Genomic DNA, 22,508 nt, shown 5'->3' on the forward strand with positions numbered 1-22,508 from the left:
TCCCTGCTCGGTCGGGACAGTGGGACCGCCCTGTGCTGTGGCTGCGCGCAGCCCCCCGCAGGCTTCGGCGCTCGCACTCTTGCGTGGGACTGTCCAACCGCCACAGGGAGCTCTTCAAAATGCAAGCCATGTCCCTTCCCTGCTGAAAACCCTCCCCTGGCTCCCCTTGAGAATCGAATCCAAGCTCCTCGCAGCCCCTGGCGGTCTGGCTGTGTGGCCTCTTCTCTGAAGCCTCCTCGCTCACTCTGCCTTAGCAAGCCCCTGGCCTGCGTGTTGTGACTCCAATGACCCAAGCTTCTTCCCGCCTGGGACCTTCCTAGTCACTACTTCCCACTCCACCAAAAAGTGCATCCTAGACGGGAGCGGTGGCTCATGCCTGGAATCCCAGCACTTTGGGAGGCCGAGGTGGGAGGATCACTTGAGCCGAGGAGTTTGAGACCACCCTGGGCAGCATAGTGAGACGTCTGTCTCTATAAAAAATTTTTGGGAGGCCGAGGCAGGTGGACTGCTTGAGGTCAGGCGTTGGAGATCAGCCTGGCCAACATGGTGAAACCCCATCTCTGCTAAAATTACAAAAATTAGCCAGGTGTGGTGGCATGTGTCTGTAATCCTAGCTACTGGGGAGGCTGAGGCAGGAGAATCACTTGAACCCAGGAGGTGGAGGTTGCAGTGAGCTGAGATCACGCCACTGCACTCCAGCCTGGGCAATAGAGCAAGCCTCCATTCTCAAAAAAAAAAAAAAAAAAAATTAAAAATTAGCCCGGCATGGTGGTGTGCCCCTATAGTCCCAGCTACTCAGGAAGCTGAAGCAGGAGGATTGATTGAGCCCAGGAGGTGGAGGCTGCTGTGAGCTTAGATCACAGCACTGCACTCTAGCCTGGGCAACAGAGTGAGCCCCTGTCTCAAAACAACAACAAATAAGTGCATCCCCCAGCTAGGGTCCCACATGTGGGTCTTCAGTGACGCCTTCCCTGAGCCCTGTCAGCTCTCTCCTCCTTAAACTCTTTCTGGCTCACACTCTATCACTAGGACCTAGAACACTGCCTGGTATCTATGTTGAGTAAAAGGATGTTGTGCCAGGCGAAGTGGCTCATGCCTGTAGTCCCAGCACTTTGGGAGGCCGAGGTGGGCGGATAATGAGGTCAGGAATTCGAGACCAGCCTGGCCAACATGGTGAAATTTCATCTCTACTAAAAATACAAAAATGGGCCAGGTGCGTTGGCTCACGCCTGTAATCCCAGCATTTTGGGAGGCCGAGACGGGCGGATCATGAGGTCAGGAGATGGAGACCATCCTGGCTAACACGGTGAAACCCTGTCTCTACTAAAAATACAAAAAATTAGCCGGGCGTGGTGGTGGGCGCCTGTAGTCCCAGCTACTCGGGAGGCTGAGGCAGGAGAATGGCGTGAACCCGGGAGGCAGAGCTTGCAGTGAGCCGAGATCGCATCACCGCAGTCCAGCCTGGGACAGAATGAGCTCTGTCTCAAAAAAAAAAAAAACAAAAATGAGCTGGATGTGGTGGCGGGCACCTGTAATCCCAGCTGCTCAGGAGGCAGAGACAGGAGAATCGCTTGAGCCTGGGAGGCGGTTGCAGTGAGCCAAGATCGTGCAATTGCACTCCAGCCTGGGCGACAGAGCAAGACTCCATCTCACAAAAAACAAACAAACAAAACAACAACAACAACAAAAAAAGACGATATTGTGCTGGGGATAAGGGAGGGCAGAGGGGGATGACCAGCAGGCAGGCCTATCTCAGAGACAGGAGAATGTATTTCTCAGGGCCCCTCAGTCCTCATGGTACAGGTGATGATGGCAACATCCCCAAAAAGCCAGGCACAAGCCAGGGAGATACAAGCTGATGCTACGGTCAGCCTGGGGCTGGGTGGTGCACCCTCCACATATAACCCCCACCCCCCACCCACCCCCACCCCAGAGGGCTCCAGAGTCAGCGGAAACTGTGGCTAATTTGGAGCAGAAGTTTCCAGGAGCTGGAGAGGCAGGCCTCAGATCCCAGATGGCTTTTCTGGGAGCTGGTCCCTTCCTGCCCCGAATCCAGAATCTCACTTGTCCTAACAGAGACGAGAGCTGTTTTCCCAGGGATCTGAGACAGGCCAGCCCAGGCTGGGGCAAGAGAACTTGACCTGACCAGGCCTGGGGTCATGACGGGGGGTGAAGGAAGGGGCTTGTGGGAGCCCTCCTGGGACTGGCTGGAGAGGAATCTGCACACCCACCTGCCTGCTCATGAGGGTCTGCCCTTGGGGAGGTTGCCAGGGGCCAGGCAGGGAGGCCCCCTGCTCTTTTTTTTTTTTTTTTGAGACAGAGTCTTACTCTGTTGTCAGTCTGGAGTGCAGTGGCGCGATCTCGGCTCACCGCAAGCTCCACCTCCCGGGTTCATGCCATTCTCCTGCCTCAGCCTCCTGAGTAGCTAGGACTACAGGCACCCGCCACCACGCCTGGCTAATTTTTTGTATTTTTAGTAGAGACAGCATTTCACCATGTTAGCCAGGATGGTCTCCATCTCCCGACCTCGTGATCTGCCCGCCTCGGCCTCCCAAAGTGCTGGGATTACAGGTTTGAGCCACTGCAGTCGGCCCTGACCCCTACTCTTAAGCTAGGATTACCCTCATCAGCGCTGCCACACACAACTTTCTTCACTGATGTGGCAATTGAGCACTTGAAATACAGCTGGTGTGGCCAGGCACAGTGGCTCACGCCTGTAATCCCAGCACTGTGGGAGGCCAAGGTGGGCAGATCACTTGAGGTCAGCAGTTTGAGACCAGCCTGGCCAACATGGTGAAACCCCATCTCTACTGAAAATACAAAAATTAGTCAGGCCTGGTGATGCTCCTGTAGTCCCAGCTACTCGGGAGGCTGAGGCACAAGAATCGCTTGAACCCGGGAGGTGGAGGTTGCAGTGAGCTGAGATTGCGTCCACTGCACTCCATCCAGCCTGGGCGACACAGCAAGACTCTGTCTCAAGGGGAAAAAAATGAAATACAGCTGGTGTGACTGAGCACTGCATTTTCATTGTATTTCATTTCAATTAACATACATTTAAGTTGAAGTAGCCAAATGTGGTCAGCAGTATCGTATTTAGAGTAGCACTGAGCTGAAGACCCAGGCAGGAGGTGGAAGGCAAGGACAGGAAGGTCAGGGTTTAAGGTTTGTGCAGCTATGGCAGAGAACCGACTTTGGCAAAGCGCAGAGTGAGGCCCCAAGAAGGGAGGAGGTGGGACACTCGGTCTCGGCATCTGGCTTCACTGGAGGAGAGGTATACCCAGTTCCCAGGGTCAAAGTGTTTGTTACACATACATGCATCCATGCCTGTGTGTAAGTACAGGGGTTGGTGTGTCCCCAGGCACCCATAGGTGCACTTGTGTGAGATCCAGGAGTCCCATGCCTATGAGCGATTCAAGAGTTCACCCACGTATGGACATTGTATGGACTCCCAGGCACACGCAGATAACGGGTGTGTGTTCCTTCCTGAGTAACCATGCCTCCTGGGCAGGCCAGCAAGGACCACTAGTCCAGCAGGTCTTGCAAGAAGGCCCACATGTACTGGTGCATCTCCTGGGGGTTGCTCTGTGGGATCCAATGCCCTATGCCTGGCAGGATGTGGGCCTCCAAGCGGCCCGGCACAAAGCGGCTGCCGATGGCTTCCACCAGCCCTAGCTCCAAGTAAGTGTCCTTCTCCCCCCACAGCAGCAATGTGGGTGTGGTCAGCTCCTGGGGTTCCAGGGGGAAGTTCCTGTGGCCAGAACAGACAGACAGGCAGACAGACAGGCAGAAGGATGGCTGCCTCCCGCTCCCCTGCCCCTGCAAATCTCCTGAGCTTATGCTTGGCAACTGGTCTCACCTGAAGAGGTTTCGGTAGTAGTTGAGGGGCCCTGTGAGGCCACCAGGCTGTGAGAAGTTATAAAGGAAGGCCTCGAGCTCGTTGGGGGTCAAGCATGGGATGCCTGTCTTGCGGTGGGTGAGGGTGGTCTTCAGAATCTAGGTACACAGCAGGACTCTGGCTTCAGTGCCCAGCCTGCCCAGCCTCGACCCGCTTCCCTCCTCCCTTCAACCTGCATCCTCTGTACCTGGAAGTCAGACATAGACAGCAGCTTCTCGGGCAGCCAGGGCAGCTGGAACAGGAACATGTAGTGGGAACGGAAGAACTGGCTGATGTGGTGCAGGGAATAGTCTGGGGTGGGAGGGTTGGGGGAGAGATGTAAGGCCTGCTCCTGGGGTGGCCCCACACACCTGCACCCCTACACACACCCAGGTCAGGCACACAAGCCTCAGGAATGCCACTGCTGCCTGTCTGGGTCTGTGAAGGTACTAGACACCCCTCCTGGCCTGGGCACCAGCTACATTCCCTCCTGCCATGTTTCACTATCCACAGGATGGGGGCATCTTCTGGGAACCCCCATATCCAAAGGTGTGCTTCCCCTGCCCAGGCCAGGGTGCCTTTCCTCTGCTTTATTCAGCTAACATTTATTGAGCAACTACTGCATGTCAGACCTTGTTCTAGACACAGCAGTGAATGAGACAGACAAAACTCCCCTTTCATCCCAAGCAACTTAAGGAAACCCCTGTATCTATGATTTTTTTTTTTTTTTTTGAGACAGAGTCTCGCTCTGTTGCCCAGGCTGGAGTGCAGTGGCGCGATCTTGGCTCACTGCAAGCTCCGCCTCCCGGGTTCATGCCATTCTCCTGCCTCAGCCTCCTGGTATCTGGGACTACAGGCGCCCGCCACCACGTCCGGCTAATTTTTTTGTATTTTTAGTAGAGGTGGGGTTTCACAGTATTAGCCAGGATGGTCTCAATCTCCTGAACTCATGATCCGCCCGCCTCAGCCTCCCAAAGTGCTGGGATTACAGACGTGAACCACCACACCCAGCCTCCAAAAAATAATTTTTTAAAAATTAGCAGGGTGTGGTGGTGTGTGCCTATAGTCCCAGCTACTTGAGAAGCAGAAGTGGGAGGATCGCTTGGGCCCAGGAGTCTGAGGCTGCATTGAGCTGCAATTGCAGCATTGCACTCCAGCTTGGGCCACAGAACAAGACTGTCTCAAAGGAAAAAAACAAACAAACAAAAAAAAACACCCCCAAAAGACAAAAAACTCCCTGCCCTCAGGGAGCTGACAGTCTAGATGGGGAGACAGACAAGTAAACAATAACAGGCTGGGTGCTGTGGCTCACGCCTGTAATCCCAGCACTTTGAGAAGCCAAGGTGGGTGGATCACTTGAGATCAGGAGTTAGACACTAACCTGGGCAACATAGTGAAACCCTGTCTTCACTAAAAACACAAAAATTAGCTGGGCGTGGTGGGGCATATCTGTGGTCCCCGCTACTCTGGAGGCTGAGGAAGGAGAGTCACTTGAACCCAGGAGGTAGAGGTTGCCAGGCGTGGTGGCTCACTCCTGTAATCCCAGCACTTTGGGATGCCAAGGCCAGTGGATCGCTTGAGCCCAGGAGTTCAAGACCAGCCTGGCCGACATGCTGAAACCCCATCTCTACTAAAAATACAAAATAATTAGCCGGTCATGGTGGCACATGTCTGTAGTCTCAGCTACTGAGGAGGCTGAGGCAAGAGAATCACTTGAACCTGAGAGGCGGAGGTTGCCGTGAGCCAACATTGCGCCACTGCACTGCACACAGTGAGACTCCATCTCAAGAAAAAAAAAAAAAAAAGTGGCCGGGCGTGGTGGCTCATGCCTGTACTCCCAGCACTTTGAGAGGCTGAGGTGGGCAGATCACGAGGTCAGGAGATCGAGACCATCTTGGCCAACACGGTGAAACCCCATCTCTACTAAAATACAAAAAATTAGCCCGGCATGGTGGCCTGTAATCTCAGCTACTTGGGAGGCTGAGGCAGGGGAATCGCTTGAACCTGGGAGGCGGAGTTTGCAGTGAACTGAGATCATGCCACTGCACTCCAGCCTGGCGACAGAGCAAGACTCTGTTTCAAAAAAAAAAAAAAGAAAAGAAAAGACAAAACAACAAAAGAGAGAAAGAGAGAGAGCACAGTTATGACTACAATGCTGCATATTAACATCAGGTGATATGATAGGCATTGTTAACCTCCCCAGCCTCAGTTTCCTCCTGCTGGAACATGGGGATAATACAACCTTCATAAGCCCAGGAGGCTTAAGTAGGTTACTGTGTGCACGTTCCTTGTTACTGTAAGTGCTATAAAAAATGTGGATTACTCCTAAATGTATTGTGATTTATTTTATTTTATTTTATTTTTGAGACAGAGTCTCACTCTGTCATCCAGGCTGGAGTGCAGTGGTGCGATCTTGGCTTACTGCAACCTCCACTTCTCAGGTTCAAGTGATTCTCTTGCCTCAGCCTCCCGAGTAGCTGAGACTACAGGCGTGCACCACCATGCCCGGCTGATTTTTTTGTATTTTTAGTAGAGACGGGGTTTCGCCATGTTGCCCAGGCTGGTCTTGAACCCCCGGGCTCAAGCAATCCACCGGCTTTGGCCTCCCAAAGTGCAGGGATTACAGGCGGGAGCCACCACGCCTGGCCATATTTTATCTTATTTTTTGAGATAGAGTTTTGCTCTTGCTGCCTAGGCTGGAGTGCAATGGCATGATCTCGGCTCACTGCAATCTCCACCTCCCAAGTTCAAGAGATTCTCCTGCATCAGCCTCCCGAGTAGCTGGGATTACAGGCATGCACCACCAATGCCTGGCCAATTACTTTTTTTTTTTTTTTTTGTAGAGACAGTTGGGGTCTTGCTATGTTGACCAGAATGGTCTTGAACTCCTGGCCTCAAGTGATCCTCCCACCTCAGCCTCCCGGAGGGCTGGGATTACAGGTGTGAACCACTGGGTCTGGCGTGTCATTAATTTCCGAATGAGGAGTTCCACAAGGGAAGGGACCTGGGTTGATTGCTGCACCCTCAGCCCCTGATGTGTTGACAGGTATACAGAGAATTGCAAACCCAGACACATGTCCCTGCCCCCTTGCACATAAGTACATCCCAGTGTCCCGGACTCCCACACACACCTTGGTACACTGACATGGGGGCACCACTGACCACAACCATCCGCTCGACCAGGGATGGGTAGTAGATAGAGAAATGCCAGGCAAGGAGGGCACCCCAGTCATGGGCCACAAGGATGCACTTCGAGTAACCTGTGGGAATTCAAGGAGCTCGCATAAGTGAGGTGCCAGGTAGGACTGAAGCTGGGGTGGGAGAAGTAGGTTCCAGCAAGGAGAAAGCGGGGGTATGTGTGTGGGCAGGATGAGGGAGGCCACGCCTAGGATGGGGGTATGTCTGCACCCAGGCCTAGAATGACATCTTTGATGTCCACCAGCAGCAGGTCGATTGTGTAGCAGTCCACATCCCGAGGTGCATCCGAGGGGCCATAGCCTCGCAAATCCACAGCCACAACGTGGAAGCGGCTCTGGAACTCCCGGAGCTGGTAACGCCAGGAGAACCTGCCAGGCGGGTGAGGGAGGGAGGCTGAGTCAGGGCCCTCAGGTTGCACCTGCACCCTACGCCCATCAGCAACCATTGGCAACCCCTCCTTCCTGCTCTAAACTTCCCCTAAAAGGAGGATGGGGAATCCCAGGCAGAGGCAGAGGCTGAAGCCAGCTATACCCTGAATCCAGGGAACTTCAATCAACCTCAATACCCCTTTATCCTGTCCCTTCAGGGCCTAGGGATCCTGGGTATGCTGGCTCAGTACCCCATCCCCATCTATGTTCAGCTTGTCCCGATCTATACATCCCTCCTCCCTGCCTCTTGGGAGCCCAAGCTCCACCTGCCCCCGAGTCCCGTGGGCCTCAGGCCCCTGGGCCCCAGACGTACCAGTTCTCAGGGAAGCCGTGCAGAAACAGCATGAGGGGTCCGTTACCTCGTCCAGCCGAGACATAGTGCAGACGCAGGCCCGAGCTCTAGGAGGAGGGCACGACCTGAAGCCTGGGGAACCCTCTCTCCCGAGGCTTGAACCGTCTCGACCCCACCCGACCCCGCAGCCCCGATAGCGCCCCCGTGCGATCACCTTGAGGTTCAGGAAACCGTGCTCGCCCAGCGAGGGGTCGCTCAGGCAGGCGGGGGGCGCGCTCCGACGGCTCCCGCAGCAGCCGCGCCGGGGCCGGCACAGCACGTGCGTGAGCGCTATGCAGCCGTAGACCGCCGCAGCCACCAGCGCCACCGAGAACACCAGGCTCCACATGAAGGCGCGCAGCAGCTTCAGCGACAGGCGCGACGGCGCCAGCAGCGCGGTCACCACCAGCTCCGGCATGTCGCCGCACTCCGGGACCACGGCGGCGCTGCCGGCCAGGGGCACCTGCAGCAGCGGCGAAGCGGTGTCAGGGCTCAGGGGCCCACCGCCTTTGGCCTGGGGCCCCTCCGTGCCGTCGGGGTTTGTGGGACGCGCTGAAGGAAGAGGCGGGCGGCTCCGACAGAAACAGCCAGAGCGCACCACTCACCTGAGTGCCAGGTAAACACCTGGGCGCGACAGGGACAGGAAACAAGGGTAGGGTGCGGAGGCTGGGGAGGAAGGGGTTGGAAAGGGGGGAAATAAATGGGCGGGGCCTAGCAGGTCCTGTGCGAGGCTTAGGGCTGGGGCGGGGCCCAGGAAGACTCAGCAGCGAGTGGGTGAGGGTCTAAAGAAGGCAATTCCGGGCCGGGTGCAGTGGCTCACGCCTGTAATCCCAGCATTTTGGTAGGCCGAGGCAGGCGGATGACCTGAGATCAAGAGCTCGAGACCAGCCTGGGCAACGTGGTGAAACCCCGTCTCTACTAAAAATACAAAAATTAGCTGGGCGTGGTGGCGGGCGCCTGTAATCCCAGCTACTTGGGAGGCTGAGGCAGGAGAATCGCTTGAACCCGGGACGTGGAGGTTGCAGTGAGCTGAGATCGCGCCATTGCACTCCAGCCTGGGTTACAACAGGGAAACTCCGTCTCAAAAAAGAAAAAAAAAAAAAGGCATTTCCGAGCCCAGACAAACCTTAAGGAGGGGATCCTGGATCCTCAGTTAAGAGGGCGACACCTGGAGTGAGGGGCGGGGCATATGCAGAGTAGGTGCGGCCTACAAGCCAAAAAGGGGAAAGAGTTGGAATGGTGGGCGTGGCTTATGCGGGTGGGCGGGGAGAGGGTGGATCCCAGAGGAGATGAGGCCTAACATTGGGCGAAGAAGGCGGGAGCCTGGGCCAATGAGCTGACGGTAGGCCGGGTTGTGGGGGGCGGTGGGTTGCGGGGGTGGCGTGGGCAATGGGCAATGGGCAATGAGACGGAGGGCGGGGTCGGGACCTAATATGGCGGGTCAGGCGGGTCTGGAAGCCGAAGAAGAGGGACAGGCAATGCCAAGTCTAGGACTAGGAGGGAGGCGCGGGCGGTATTAGCGGCTCGAGGAGGCTTCAGGAGGCCCGGCCGACGGCCGCCGCCTGGTGCTACCCACCCTGGGGCGCGCGACCCTCCCTTCGGTCTGGCTCCAAAGACCTAGCAGCACTGACTTCACCCAGCTGTGGTTCCAACGGCGGGTCCAGCGGCCTCGGCACGGCGCCGTCCTCCTGCTGGCCCAACAGGCCCGCCAGCCCGCTCCTGTACGTCTGTGATTGGACGGCGGCGGCCACTGATGTCCAAGCGACAGGTCCTGGCCCAGGAGCCAATCGGCAGATGTTGAGGCCCAGGCTCCGAGAGCGGGCCGAGGAGGCGGGGATACCCTGATTCCTAGAGGGCAGGCCTGGTTCCCCCGAGGAGGACCCAGCCTATGAATGACTGGAGTTCTGGGGTTCTGGCCGAAACAGGAAGTGGGACTTTGCGGCCCTGCTGTCCCTGCAAGAAGCCAGCCTATGGCCAGGCGCGGTGGCTCACGCCTGTAATCCCAACACTTTGGGAGGCCGAGGCGGGCGGATCACGAGGTCAGGAGATCGAGACCATCCTAACATGGTGAAACCCCGTCTTTACTAAAAAAATAAAAAATACAAAAAATTAGTCGGGCGTGGTGGCGGGCGCCTCTCGGGAGGCTAAGGCAGGAGAATGGCGTGAACCCAGGAGAATGGCGTGAACCCAGGAGGCGGAGGCTGCAGTGAGCTGAGATTGCGCCACTGCACTCCAGCCCGGGCGACAGGGCGAGACTCCGTCTCAAAAAAAAAAAAAAAGCAGCCAGCTTCTTCCTCGTGTTTTGCAACCTTCTCCCGATATCCTTGAACATTTTAGGGACAGCCATCACTTAACCCATAGAGCAACCCTATTAAGTCTAAGTAGCATATCACATCCCTATAGTATAGATCATGAACCTGAAATTCGAGGATGAAGTCATTTGCCTGAAGCCATACATCCTGTAAAATAGCCATCCACAAAGATGTAGTGAAAAAGGCAGCAATCTGTAGCTACACCTCCCCTTCCTCCCGGAAGCAGCCACTGGAACGTTTTTAGCTTTTTCTTTTTTCTTCAGATGGAGTTTCGATCATAGCTCACTGCAGCCTCGAACTCCTGGGCTCAAGCACTACAACCTGTAGTTGGGACTACAGGCCTGTGCCACCAGAGTCAGCTAATTTTTCAAAAACTTTTCAGAGAGACGACTTGCTATATTGTCCAGGCTGGGCTCAAACTCCTGGCCTCAAGCAATCCTCAAGCCTCCACCTCCCAAAGTGGGATTACAGATGTAAACCACCGTACCTGGCCTCTATTTCTTGAGTTAACCAATGTGTGACATCAGCCACTGACTTGCTCACATCACTACCCCTGGATGTGCCATTTTTTGTTTCCGTTAGTTTCTTTTAAAAAACACTCCACTTGTCACCTCTTGCCCCTTTCCACCTCCCACTTTTATCCATATACCTTTGTACTGTCAAGGCTGCTAAACATTATACTGTCCTGGGACCATAATTAAGTCCATGAAGTTCCTACTTAAAGGTGAATAGTGGTTTATGTTCTGCCTCAGTGAACAATGCATCTCAGAGCTGAATAGACTGCTATGATTACATTACCCATACTGTACAAACTTTTGTTCTCCCTGGACTACTTAACCACTACCTTTCTTTTGTTGGGTGATTAGCCTACATCAAAGCTTTGTTTTTTTTTTTTTTTTTTTTGAGATGGGAGTCTCACCTATCACCCAAGCTGGAATGCAGTGGTGTGATCTCGGCTCACAGCAACCTCCGCCTCCAGGGTTCAAGCAATTCTCCTGCCTCAGCCTCTGGAGTAGCTGGGACTACAGGTGTGTGCTACTGTGCCCCGCTAATTTTTTGTATTTTTCAGTAGAGATGGGGTTTCACCATGTTGGCCAAGCTAGTCTCTTAACTCCTGACCTCAAACGATCCTCCCACCTCGGCCTCCCAAAAGTGCTGGGATTACAGGCGTGAACCACCGTGCCTGGCAGCTTTTCTTTTATACCTTCCATTAAATCAATTATCTCACAATTTGATGTTCCCAGGATCTCTCCCAACCGACTGCGCTCATCTGGACGCACGGGTGGTGGGTGTCTGGGGAACCTCCCTTCTTCCTCTCCTACACATCACTGACACCCCGCCCTCACCTCCCCACTTCTCCCAAGTCTACCCTCAAACAAAAAGACAGCAGCCGTCACAGGAGAGTAACTTTATACTCAGTACAAATGTTTATTTTTGCAATGAGAACTGCACAAAAAAAAAAAAAAACAACCCTTTCATATATAAGTGAAAAGTCTACGAATTCCCTTCTACAAATGTCTAAAGTGTTTAATACAAGTCTCAGATTCACTGACATAATTATTGGCCAAGCGATCCGTGCATACAGTACAGTGGGGGCTTGTACACACCTCTTACTCTGGTATAGGACTAAGATTTCTAGTACTGTGGGAAGGGTTGGGAAATGGCTGGAGAAATTAAATAGATCCCAGTTCTAATTACAACCCAGGTAGAGAGACACCCATCAGGGAAGTGTGGAGAAGGCCATGGCAGAGTTAAATCTTCAGCAGGAAGGTGCAGAGAAAACTATCCAGCTCAGCAGCTGGACCCAGGCTGGGGAAGTGTCTGAACAAAACAAGGAACAAAAATGAGGGGGTGGGATGAGATGGAAGAAACCCCAAAGAACCTAAATATGTCACACTTGAAGCAGCACAGTGGCATATGAGGAAGTGCCTGAGTGGGCAGGGACATCGAAGAAGTGAGAGGGCCTCTGGCTGGATGCCTGAACCACACCCTCACAGGGAGGTTTGGCAGATCCAAAGACAATAAAGGACCTTCCAGGTCAAAAAGAGGGGATGTAGGTTAATAAACAGTGCTAGAAATGTTTCAGGTCAAAAAGAGGGGATGTAGGTTAATAAACAGTGCTAGAAATGTTTCAGGTCAAAAAGAGGGGATGTAGGTTAATAAACAGTGCTAGAAATGTTTCAATCAGTTTGTCTCTGCATACATATAAATTATATACTTGTATCTTACATCTTAGGGGCTCTTCTTGGGCATCACCCGTGCCTTGTGGCTGGGGCATGTGCATACACAGGTGGGCACACAGGCAGAGCAGCCACCTGTGGGCTTTCTTGGACAGGAATGTGTGTGTATGTGCATAGGGGGTGAGGATCCTATTTTGGGGGATGTAGACTTAACATCTAAGAATATCTGGTTAACCCTGAGCTTAAATGAAAGGAGTTAGGTTGAGGCAGGCAAGGTGGGAGAAGTGGCCCGAGTCCTTTGGTGAGTGGGGGGACAGGATGGAGTAGGGCGGAGGGGAAGAATACTGTCTGGAGTTCGGCCAGGGTTCTGCTGGCACACCCTCCACCTCGGCCAGGGTCCACAAGGATAGGTACCGAGCTCTGCGTCACAGCTTCAGCTTGGGGTGGTTGCTATGAGCCTGCGTGGCTCCCGCCCAGGGCAGACAGGGACAGGTCACAGAAGAGGGGCTAGGTAATCCCTGGCTATAGTTCCTGTACAGAGGTGGTCTCGGGTCCAGGGGGTCCCCTGGGCCTAGCCTAGGCAACAGTTGGTTCACAAAGAAATGTCAGGGAGACGCCAGCATTAAAAAAAGAGAGATGTGTTTATTCCATGATCAGTACAGACCAAATGCATATTCACCGTATGAAAGTCAAACCAGTCAGTGACTCCAGAGTTTGGCCAACACTGAGGCACCAGCGTCATGGTGTAGAGTGGGTTCTCATGGCACGCGTAACCTCACCAGGGGCTCCAATTATAAAATAAAAATAAAATAAAAAAAAAAAAAGCATGGGCAGGAGCGGCCAGCTGGTTGGGGCTGGGCGCCAGGTGGGGGAGTCTCTGCCTTAGTCTGTGGCGCCCCCAGGGCCCGGTGCCCACCTCATCCCTTGGCCCTTCCTTTCTCAGTAAAAACAAAAACAAAAACAAAAACAAAAACAAAAAAAACCAACTCAACAGATCTGACATTAAAAAACAAAAAAGCCAACAAATGGGTAGGGGGGTGGGGTGGAGGGGAAAGAAAAGAAATTGCAGCTTTCTGGTTTTATAATTAAAAATAGACTAATAAAGTTTGAAACTGAGTAAAATATAGGCAGGATTTTTTTGTGTGTTTTGTTTTTGTGGATTTTTTTGAGCATTTTTCTTTTTTCACACCAGTTTGGTGGAGTCACCAACAAACTTCAAACAAAGGTATGCCAACTATGTTCACTATACAGTACAGCCACGGTCACACACTACCCACAGCGCGGTGGCAGCCGCTGCTCAATGAGGAGACGATCACACCATTTCGGAGATAAGCAGTGCCATTGTGTCTGGAGGAGAAGAGAGAATTAAAAATAAAATAGAATTCAACAAAAAATATATATAGAAAAAAAAAAAGAAAAAAAGAAAAAAAAAAAAACAGAAACACAGGTGGGAAGGAACTGACTTTGGTTGGTGGCCTCACTCCCCGGCCGAGGGCTACCCACGCAGGACAGTCGCCTCGCTCCGGATGCCATGGACACACACACCTCCACGGCACTATTCCCTTTTGCACAAGCAAACACTTACAGAGAGCGGCTCTCAATTAAAGGCTTGTGGGGGAGGGTCGGGGGGGTCTGTTCAAGGCAAAGTCAGTGCCAGCGAGGGGGTGGGCTGGCCTTGCCCGCCTGCAGCCCACGTGGGCCTGCTCTGGCCTCCTGGGAGCGGGCGGCGACGGCTGGGGTGTGGGGAAAGACTCCTGGCGGGCAGGACATCACGAACGTCACGTTCTTGGGGACAGAAAACCAGTCACGGTGGCGGCAGCAACGATGTCCTGTGTATACTGTGTAGACATTTGGCGGAGAGAAGGGCCTCTGCCCCGCATGTGGGGATGCAGGGCTTGGGTCCAGCCGGCACTTGCTCGTAACAAGGCGTGCGCTGAGCGGACGTCCTGTGAGGGGTGGTGGGTGGCGGGACGTCTGTCCGACTGGCCGTAAGGCAGACAGGCTCTGCAATCCTCAGCTGCCCATCAGGCCTGCCCCGGGCATAGCATGCAGGAGGGCCAGGCCCGGAGGCATCCCCTGGCCGCTGCTCCCACTTCCACCGCCGCCCCTAACACTATGGAAAGTCAATGTTTTGCCAGAAAATCAAAGTCAGAAGCCACCTAGGTGCGCTCAGAAAAGATTTTCTTCAAATATTGACAATAGATCACTCTGGAAATTCATGTCAATGGTAGCTGCCATCTGGAGGAGAAAGGAAGAAGGGAGTCAGGAGGATGACCTAGCCACCCTGCAGCTCCAAGCCCTCATACCCGCTGCCAGCAGTCAGCCCGTAGCCCTCCCCATGGCTGACCCCTCATAGCGCCCACCCCGTCCACACAGCACTCAGGGTCCTACACCTGAGTCCAGAGGACCACATGCCGACCAGCAGGGACTGGGCTCCCCCGCTGCCCCCCCTGTCCAGGCTCCAGTCCGCCTTTCCCAGCTCCCCCAGGAGCTAATCCTTAGACCAGGGTCCCCACCAGGCCTCCAGACTCACGGCTTCCCGGCGTCTTCGCTCCTGCTCCCGCTTCCGGGCCAACTCCCTCTGCTGGTCCAGCATGGACTGGGGCTGGGAGCTCTGGGCCTGGGGGGTGGCGGCGGCAGCCACCGCAGCTGCTTGCTGTTGCTGCTGCTGCTGCTGTTGCTCCTGGCGCTGCTGCTGCTGCTGCTGCTCCTGGCGCCGACGTGCCTCTTCATGGGCCCGCCGGGCCTGCTCCAGCGCATCCTCGTCCTCTCGGCTCCTGGGCAGAGGGTCCCCAGTCAGCCTGGGGACTGGTGTGGCCCCAAGAGTCCCCATGCCCCACCCAGAGCCCTCGCCCACCTCATGCGCTCCTGCCGCAGCCGCTCCTTCTCCTTCTCGGCGTGCTCGGCCTGAGCCTTCAGGGCCTTCTCACGCTCCTCTTTCTCCCGAGCGGCGCGGCGGAACTGCTCGAAGCTGTCGCTGGATGACTTGGCTGTGGAGGAGGGGGTGGTCGGATGCTTCTGCACTAGGCTGGCCCAGGAGCCCATGTTCTTGATTTTCAGGTCCTGCAGAACAGAGAGGTTGGGGTGGATGATGGGTCTGCTGTGCCTAAAGGGCATAGCAGGGGGCATGCCCAGCATGGCACCTTCCAGGGCCAAGGGGCAAGCGACACCCATGGACCTCCATCCCGACCTTTTTGGGCGCAACTGGAGTCTTCGGCTCCTGTTTCTGTTTGTCCTTGTCAGGGGCCCCCGGCGGCGGTGCATTCTGCTCTGGGGGCCGGATCACAGGCCTCCCGACATCCACAGGCTTCATCTCCGGCCCTGGAACATGAACAGCCGGTGGGCCCTGGCCCACCTCACCCCGGTGGGGCACGGTCCACCAGCCCCACAGCAAGCTTATGTCCAACACGGGCCTGGGGGGGCCTGAGCCCTGGCTGTGGGCAGGGAGGGCACTCACGCTGGGGCAGGTGGACGGGGGCCTTGATGCTCTCCGGGTGCTTGGGGGGCTCCGGCCGCAGCGAGGGGCTGAAGGGCTCGCTGCGGATGATGGGTGAGTGGATCTTCTCCTCCTTCACCACCACGAGGGGCTGGGGCTGGACCACAGAGGCAGCACGCAGCTCCTGGGATGGCACAGGCACAGCGGCCGGTGAGGTGGGCAGGCACCCCCGGCCCTGGCCCACGGGACTATGGCCCAGCCTTGCCAGTTACCTGTTTCTTAGGCTGGACGTTTTGCTGGGGTGGAGACTGGTGGGTCAGGCTCTGGAACTGTGACATCTGGGGGGAATGTATCATAAGCGGGGAGGGGGCTTCGCGGAGGTGACCTAGGAGAGGGGACAAGGAATGTGTCAAGGGGCTGGCTTAGAGCTGCTGGCCCTGAGAGAATTGTCGGGAAGGAAAAGATGGGCTGTATGGACAACCTGCATGTGCCGCCCAGGCCCTGGGACAAGGGTCCATCAGCCCAGCTCAGAAAGGGTGAAGACCCATGCAAGTGACTGGGCCTGGTGAGGACATGACCCCTCCCGCAAAGGGCTGAGTGCCCTGTGTCCCCCTGCACGTGGGGTATAACTCAGTGTGCAGCAGAGCTTTCTGGGGCCCTGTGGCACCAGTCCTGGTGTTTGACCCTCCTGTGTGCATCAGAATCATCTGGGATGCTGTGGAAAACACAGATCCTGACACATGTGGGCTTGGCAGGGCCTGGGCCCTAATACTTTTTAAACCCACAAAGCTCAGCCTGGGTTCCGGCCAACTAGCCTGGCCCACCTAGATGATTGCAGGGGGTGCAAGACCCAGTCCTGGGGGTGGGGATGCTCAGGACCCTCCCCACGGTCCTATTCCCCACTCAGCCTGCACGCCCCACGGAAGAGGGAAGCCTGGAATTGGCCTCCACCTGGGCCGAGTGGGGAGCAGGCGGAACAGGGCCTGGAGCTGTCTCTTTTAGGAAACAGGCCAGCCTGACACCTGCATCCAACCCAAGGCTGGGAAGGATCCAGCAGCCACAGGGACTACTGGGCCCTCAATCACAGTGAACCAGCACCTCGGGACTGTGCAGCTGGAGAAGCTGAGTGCTACCCATCCAACACGTGGCCTCTCTCTGCTGGAATCCCTGCAGGCAAGGGGCCTCATCGCCCTTTGGCTAGCTCCAGCTCGGGACAAGCCATACTGTCCACAGAGGAGGTTGCCTCTTTGCAACGCTTTTGCTCCCAGCCTAGCCTCATGCCCATCTCCTTCCACCGTCTGCCAGCATAGGCACCCTTGGGTTCTCCAGGAGCCCTGCTGGCTGGAGGCATCTATTTTCATAGGCCTGGAGCAAACCACAATGCCCCAGGTGTGGTAGATCCTCCTGCCTCTCTAGAGCCAGGACTCACTCCTAACGCCAGAAGACGCTGCAGCTGCTTGGAGCCCACATGGTGGCCAGGCCCAAGCTGTCCCCGCAGCCCACTGCCGTGTGTGGCTGGTTTTCCTGGCCTTGACGTCTCCTCCAATTCTAGCACATAGGGACCACTCTGGGCACTGCCATCTCCATTCAGTGCTGGAGGGCGCCAGGTCTGGCCTGCCAGGGATCCACAGGCACATGACTGCAACAGCCTCCCACTCACCTGAGGCAGTGCCTTCAGCACCTGCTGAGGCTGACCTGGGCAACAGTAGGCTCCAGGGGCTGTAGTTTATAGAAACCGCCTGCCTGCTGGTGGGTTCAGAGGATGGCTCACGGATGACTCCTGAAAGCTGGCTGGGGGCCCAGGGATGCCTGTTAAGTCTCTTTGGGAGTCTAACAACTTGGCTTTTGGCATAAAGCCCCTAGCAGGATCCCAATCCACACTGCTCTTGATGCCCCATCCTAGCCTGCTGGGGCTTGGGTCACGGCCAGGGACCTGAAGTAGAGCTGGCTGGAGTAGACCTGCCTCAGCTCCGATAGGTGCCTGGTGCACCCACCCGAGTGCTGACTCTTCTAAATGCCTTGCATCCCCTGTCTATCACCCCCAACAGGTGCCCAGCCCTGCTTCGCATGAGAACAGGCACAGCCGCACAGCTAACAGGCACAGCCGCACAGCTGCCAGGCCCAACACCAGTGTTTCCCAGGGAGGACAGGCAGCTTGTTCTTGGCTCAGGGCACGCAGCGATCCACTTGGCACCTGACAACTTTTTTTTTTTTTTGAGACGGAGTCTCAATCTGTTGCCCAGACTGGAGTGCAGTGACACGAACTCAGCTCACCGCAACCTCCGCCTCCCAGACTCAAGCGATTCTCCCGCCTCAGCCTCCCGAGTGGCTGGGGTTACAGGTGCCTGCCACCACGCCCGGATAATTTTTGTATTTTTAGTACAGATAGGGTTTCACCATCTTGGTCAGGTTGGTCTTGAAACTCCTGACATCAGGTGATCCATCTGTCTTGGCCTCCCAAAGTGCTGGGATTACAGGCGTGAGCCACCGCACCCAGCCCGCATCCAGCAGCTTTTGCTGGGTTAGGAGTAATCACAGCCCTGCCTCGTTGCTCGATTTGCAGGCAGCACCCGGTACACACCCAAGACAGGCAGCACCATCTACACTGCTGAGGCCAGGACCCTCCCTCCATCCTAACCCTGCAGCACCACATCAGGCGGCACTGACCTGAACGTCCCCTGCCGGAGCCAGCCAGGACATTTTGGTTACTGACACTTAAGCGCCCAGGGAAAGTGAGAGGGTGTGGCCTGACCAATGCTGTCAATGGGAAAAGGGTGGCCTGGACTGGGCTGGAAGTTGCTAACAGGTGATGAGGACAGGTCCCGGACGGGCTCTGAGCTGCCTTTGAGCTTCCAGCTCAGTGCTCCCCACCATGGTTCTGGCTCTCCCTGAACTTCATTCTTCACTCTGCTTTCTAAGTTAGCTGCTACCTGTCTGTGATCACTGCCTCTTGGAAGCATATCCTGACCTCCTGAGGTGCATCAGGTACCTCCCCTGGGCTCCTAGCTTCCCCACCTAGCAAGAAGTCATCTAGCATTGTCGTGCTCCCGACTCAAGAGAGGGACCAGAGGCACCTTATTCTGGGTGATCTCAACTCACAAGCAAGAGAGACACCTGATAAACACACACTGTAGGAAGCACCAATGACCCTTCCAGGTCCCTCTCCAGGCTGAGGCTCAGCTCTGAACCCACTGCAGCCTGAAGCATGAGTTAACCCTTCCGGCTTCCTGAGGACAAAACTATAGGCCCAGCACCAGCCTCCCCAGAGTCTGCAGGTGAGGACCACTTACCGGTTGAGTAGGGGTCCGACTTGTGGTGCCGGGGTGAATGGTGGTGCTGGATGACTTGCTGAGGCTTGGCAGGCTGCGGCGGGGGTGGCTGCTGGCCCGGGGGCGGATGGGGGGGCTGCTGGCCCTGGGGTGGCGGGGGCTGTTGGATGTGGGTGGAGAACTGCATGGGCTGCAAGTGCACGGGCCGTGGAGGGGGCTGATGCTGCTGCTGGGGCGGGGGCTGGGGCTGGGGTGGTGGGGGTGGTGGCGGCTGCTGCTGCAGCTGCTGCTGCACAGAGGGGTGGGGTGGGGGCGGCAGGGGGGGTGGGGGCTGGGACTGCACCTTCACGGAAGGGAGTAGCGGCGTAGGGGGCTGCACCTTCTGCAGCTGCTGCAGGTACAGCTGCATCTGCATGGAGGTGAGGGGTGGGGCAGGTGGCTCTTCATCCTCCAGCAGCACTTGGGGGGGTTGGGCCATGGGGGGCTGTGGGAGCAGGGGTGTTTGGGTCAAGGCTGGTGACACGGCTGGGGGCCGGGCGGGCTTGGGAGGCAGGGCAGCGGCTCGGTTGCTGGGCCGTGATGGCTGCTGGGGCAGTGCGTTGTGCAAAGCTGGAAGGACACAACACCGAGGCGGTGAGGCCTGAGCACCTGTGGCCCCAGCCTGGCCTTTCTGCTCCATCCTGACCTCATCTGGACTCCAGTGGTCTCCTACTGGCCTCCCTCCCCATCTACCGTAGCCTCCCCCACAAACTCCAGAGCAGCAAACAGCTTCCAGAGAGAGCTTTAGGGCAGTGTCGTCCTGCCCTATGCTGTGTCCCCAGCTCCTGCTCCCCATGCTCACAATGGCCCTTTAGGCCTCAGTGCAGAGCTTGGTCCCTCACTTGCCCGGCTGTTGCCCGGCCGTTCCCCAGGCCCCCAGGATGGTGGCCCTGTCCCCATATCCCCCAGGCGAGTGCTGTCCAGGTTCCGTGGGAGGAATCCCATCACATGAGTGCATCCCCCAACCCCTGATGAGAAAAGCTGCAGAGGGGTCCCAGCTTTTCCCATCTAACAAGACGCCTGGCCCAGCAGGAGAAATAAGTCAAAATCGTCTAGATTGTTACTCAAATGATGTCAGGTGTTTAAAAAACAAAAACAAGAACAAAAATCTTCTGAATCAACATGTTAATAACTCCATGCAAGACCTGTCTTGAGGCATCTCCTTTAACTTCAAAGATGGCCCCGAGAAGCCACGGATCTTCCCTCTAGAGACCAGAGCAGCTGAGGCTAAGAGGCTGCCCAGCCAGAGTGCTCGGACACCACATGGGTAAACCGAGGCAGGAAGGGGTCTCAGCCCACACTGGGGCAGGCCACGGCTCACCTGGAGGAGAGACCACTGCGTGCTGGTTGAGATGGGGTGGAGTGCTGTGCTCGGGTGGCTGGGGCAGGTGAGCGGGCAGCTCAGGCTGCGGCAGGTGCAGGATGGGCTGGGTGAAGTGGCCGATGGGGTCAAAGACGCTGCCTGGGAGCTGGGGCTCCAGGACGGGCACCTGGGTGGCAATGAAGGGTGGGGGCGAGGACTTCATCGCCGGGGCTGCCTGCTGCGGCATGGAGGGTGGGGGAGGCGGGGGTGGCGGCTGCTGTTGCTGCTGCGGAGGTGGAGGCGGTGGGGGCTGCTGGGGAGGCGGGGGAGGCTGCTGGGGCACAGGAGCCGGGGCCTGCTGCATCTGCTGATGGTGGTGATGATGGTGCTGCAGACAGAGAGACAGACAGACAGGCTGATGTCAGGCAGGCAGAACTGGCCCGGGCCAGACCCAACGTCCCACCTAATGAAGGATGCCCCTGAGCCCATGTACCTTCTTCTGCTCCCTCCCGGGGTGCCCCTTCTTTTTTGACTTCGGAGCCATCTCTGCAGAGGAAAAGAGAAGGTAGTGAGGCTCTGGGGGAGAAGGTGAGTGAGCTGGCCTTGGATGGAGAAAGACGAGAAAACAGGGCACTTTCAGGAGAAGGACCAGTGACCCTGAGAAAGGGCAGCAGAGTTCAATGAGGGATGAGTTGGTCATCACAGCGGAGGGAGAGACATGCGAGGCGTCACCTACCCACTTGCCTGCTGCTTTTCCTAGCAGGGACTGTGCCTGAAAAAGCCTCCCCTGCCAAGCTTCAGATCACCACAGCTGCACCGGAAGCTGAGAGCTTGCCCAACGCCTCCCACTACTCAAGGGTCAGTCACTCACTATAGTGACTGAGTGCATGGCCTGGACAGCAACCTGCTCAGTTTTCCAACAACCTGTGATGGTTGCAACGGTCACATTCATCTTACAGTTGAGAAAAGTGGGGCTTCAGAAGAGAAGGGACTTGTCTAGGGTCACGTGGCTAAAAAGCAGCTTCTCATGGGGCATCCAACTGCATGGCCCTCTAAGGCCCACTCCTTTCCATCCTCCAAAGGGAAGGAGAGAGGCTCAGCTGGGGCTGAGAGCGCCACAGGACGGGGAGCAACATATCGGCAAGGGAGAACACAGAGAGCCCACTCCGGGAGAAAAAAAAAGAAGGCTGGCCTCCTGGTAATGACCAGCAACTAAAGAGGTAGACGGACCTCAGAAGTCCCTGCTTTGGGACACAGTCACCATGCTGCAGACAGAAGGCAGCATGCGCCCCCACTCCTGTGGGCCGATGGCTTGGCACCACAGTCGGGTGGATGGGTCCAGGGTGTGTCTGCCCCTGCGAGGTGTACTCGAGAGCCAGCGTGCCCACCTCTGTCCTCACCCCAGAGATTTACACTAAGGGACTTTTGCCAGTTGGATGTCCCCTCACCAAACATGGATGGTGTACAAGCCCCAGAGGGGGACATGAGCCCTGGTCAGTGCTCATGGGCTGGCAGGTCACATAGTCGCCCGCCACCAGATGGGAGGCCGGGCCCATGATATGGCGCCTTTTGGATTCCTGTCACTGAGAAGCACCTCATGGCACTGCCTGGCTTCGCCTGAGCTCCTTGTCAGGGTGCTGCCTCTTGCTGCTGGTGTTGGAGGACACATGCTTTGCCCATATCCAGGCTCCTTCCACTTGGATCTGCTTCGTGGAGGGCCACGCTAAGCTTCTGTGAGGCACGTGGCCCTCAGTGCAGCATGACACCAAAAGGGATGGGGAAGGACCTTGTGCCCTGTAAGAGCTCACCACTCCACACGAGACAAGACACAGACACAGACCTCCGCAGCTACAGACACACGTCCTCGTACAAACGACTAGGGGCTGCAACTGGGGACATGGGGGAACCTGGGGCCCCGCCTCAAACCTGCATACAGGGCTCAGGACGCTCTGGGTCAGAGTATGACATCTGGTGAGAGAGATACTGTTGTGGGCGAGACATGACAGAAGGGAAAGCTTGAGTAGATTTGCAGTGTCAGGGCAACAGGGAGTCTGACTGCTGTGGTGGTGGGGGGAGGAGCACTGGCTGCAGAGGTTGGCAGCCACAGGACCAGGGGTACTCTGCACACTAGGGAACTG

The 22,508-nt window shown here is 56.3% G+C and overlaps 2 protein-coding genes across 4 annotated transcripts in view; both read right to left on the minus strand.

Moving 5' to 3' along the window:
- Positions 1-3,004: 3,004 nt before the first annotated feature.
- On the minus strand, positions 3,005-9,725 carry EPHX3 (epoxide hydrolase 3). Of its 3 annotated transcripts, none has more exons than XM_054466084.2 (8): positions 9,463-9,725; positions 8,007-8,294; positions 7,814-7,899; positions 7,283-7,440; positions 7,006-7,134; positions 4,083-4,186; positions 3,857-3,993; positions 3,005-3,748 (listed from the first exon to the last, which is right to left on the minus strand). In XM_054466084.2, the coding sequence occupies exons 2-8, from the start codon at positions 8,247-8,249 to the stop codon at positions 3,523-3,525; spliced, it is 1,083 nt and encodes a 360-aa protein (XP_054322059.2). In that variant the 5' UTR covers positions 8,250-8,294; positions 9,463-9,725; the 3' UTR covers positions 3,005-3,522. The 3 variants fall into 3 exon arrangements, with proteins under 3 accessions (XP_054322059.2, XP_054322060.2, XP_054322061.2); XM_054466085.2 differs by having other exon boundaries at positions 3,014-3,748; positions 9,408-9,485; XM_054466086.2 differs by lacking the exon at positions 9,463-9,725 and adding an exon at positions 8,437-8,483 and having other exon boundaries at positions 3,014-3,748.
- A 3,220-nt stretch (positions 9,726-12,945) lies between these two features.
- The window catches only part of BRD4 (bromodomain containing 4), a 71,714-nt gene continuing 62,151 nt past the window's right edge, over positions 12,946-22,508 (minus strand). Inside the window, 9 exon segments of the mRNA XM_063658738.1 lie at positions 12,946-14,561; positions 14,857-15,100; positions 15,181-15,386; positions 15,514-15,644; positions 15,781-16,010; positions 16,012-16,144; positions 19,050-19,637; positions 20,389-20,758; positions 20,864-20,916. Coding sequence (XP_063514808.1) covers positions 14,493-14,561; positions 14,857-15,100; positions 15,181-15,386; positions 15,514-15,644; positions 15,781-16,010; positions 16,012-16,144; positions 19,050-19,637; positions 20,389-20,758; positions 20,864-20,916 — 2,024 coding nt within the window. The 3' untranslated portion in view covers positions 12,946-14,492.

This window comes from Pongo pygmaeus, chromosome 20 (genome assembly GCF_028885625.2).
Source record: "Pongo pygmaeus isolate AG05252 chromosome 20, NHGRI_mPonPyg2-v2.0_pri, whole genome shotgun sequence".
Taxonomy (NCBI): Eukaryota; Metazoa; Chordata; class Mammalia; order Primates; family Hominidae; genus Pongo; species Pongo pygmaeus.

Excerpts from the sequence above, each read along its gene's own strand:
- EPHX3 (XM_054466084.2), bottom strand. The coding sequence starts at position 8,249 with ATGCCGGAGCTGGTGGTGACCGCGCTGCTGGCGCCGTCGCGCCTGTCG. Across the intron at positions 7,441-7,813 it reads CACGGCTTCCCTGAGAACTG|GTTCTCCTGGCGTTACCAGC; the intron begins GTACGTCTGGGG and ends CCCGCCTGGCAG. Across the intron at positions 7,135-7,282 it reads AGATGTCATTCTAGGCCTGG|GTTACTCGAAGTGCATCCTT; the intron begins GTGCAGACATAC and ends GAATTCCCACAG.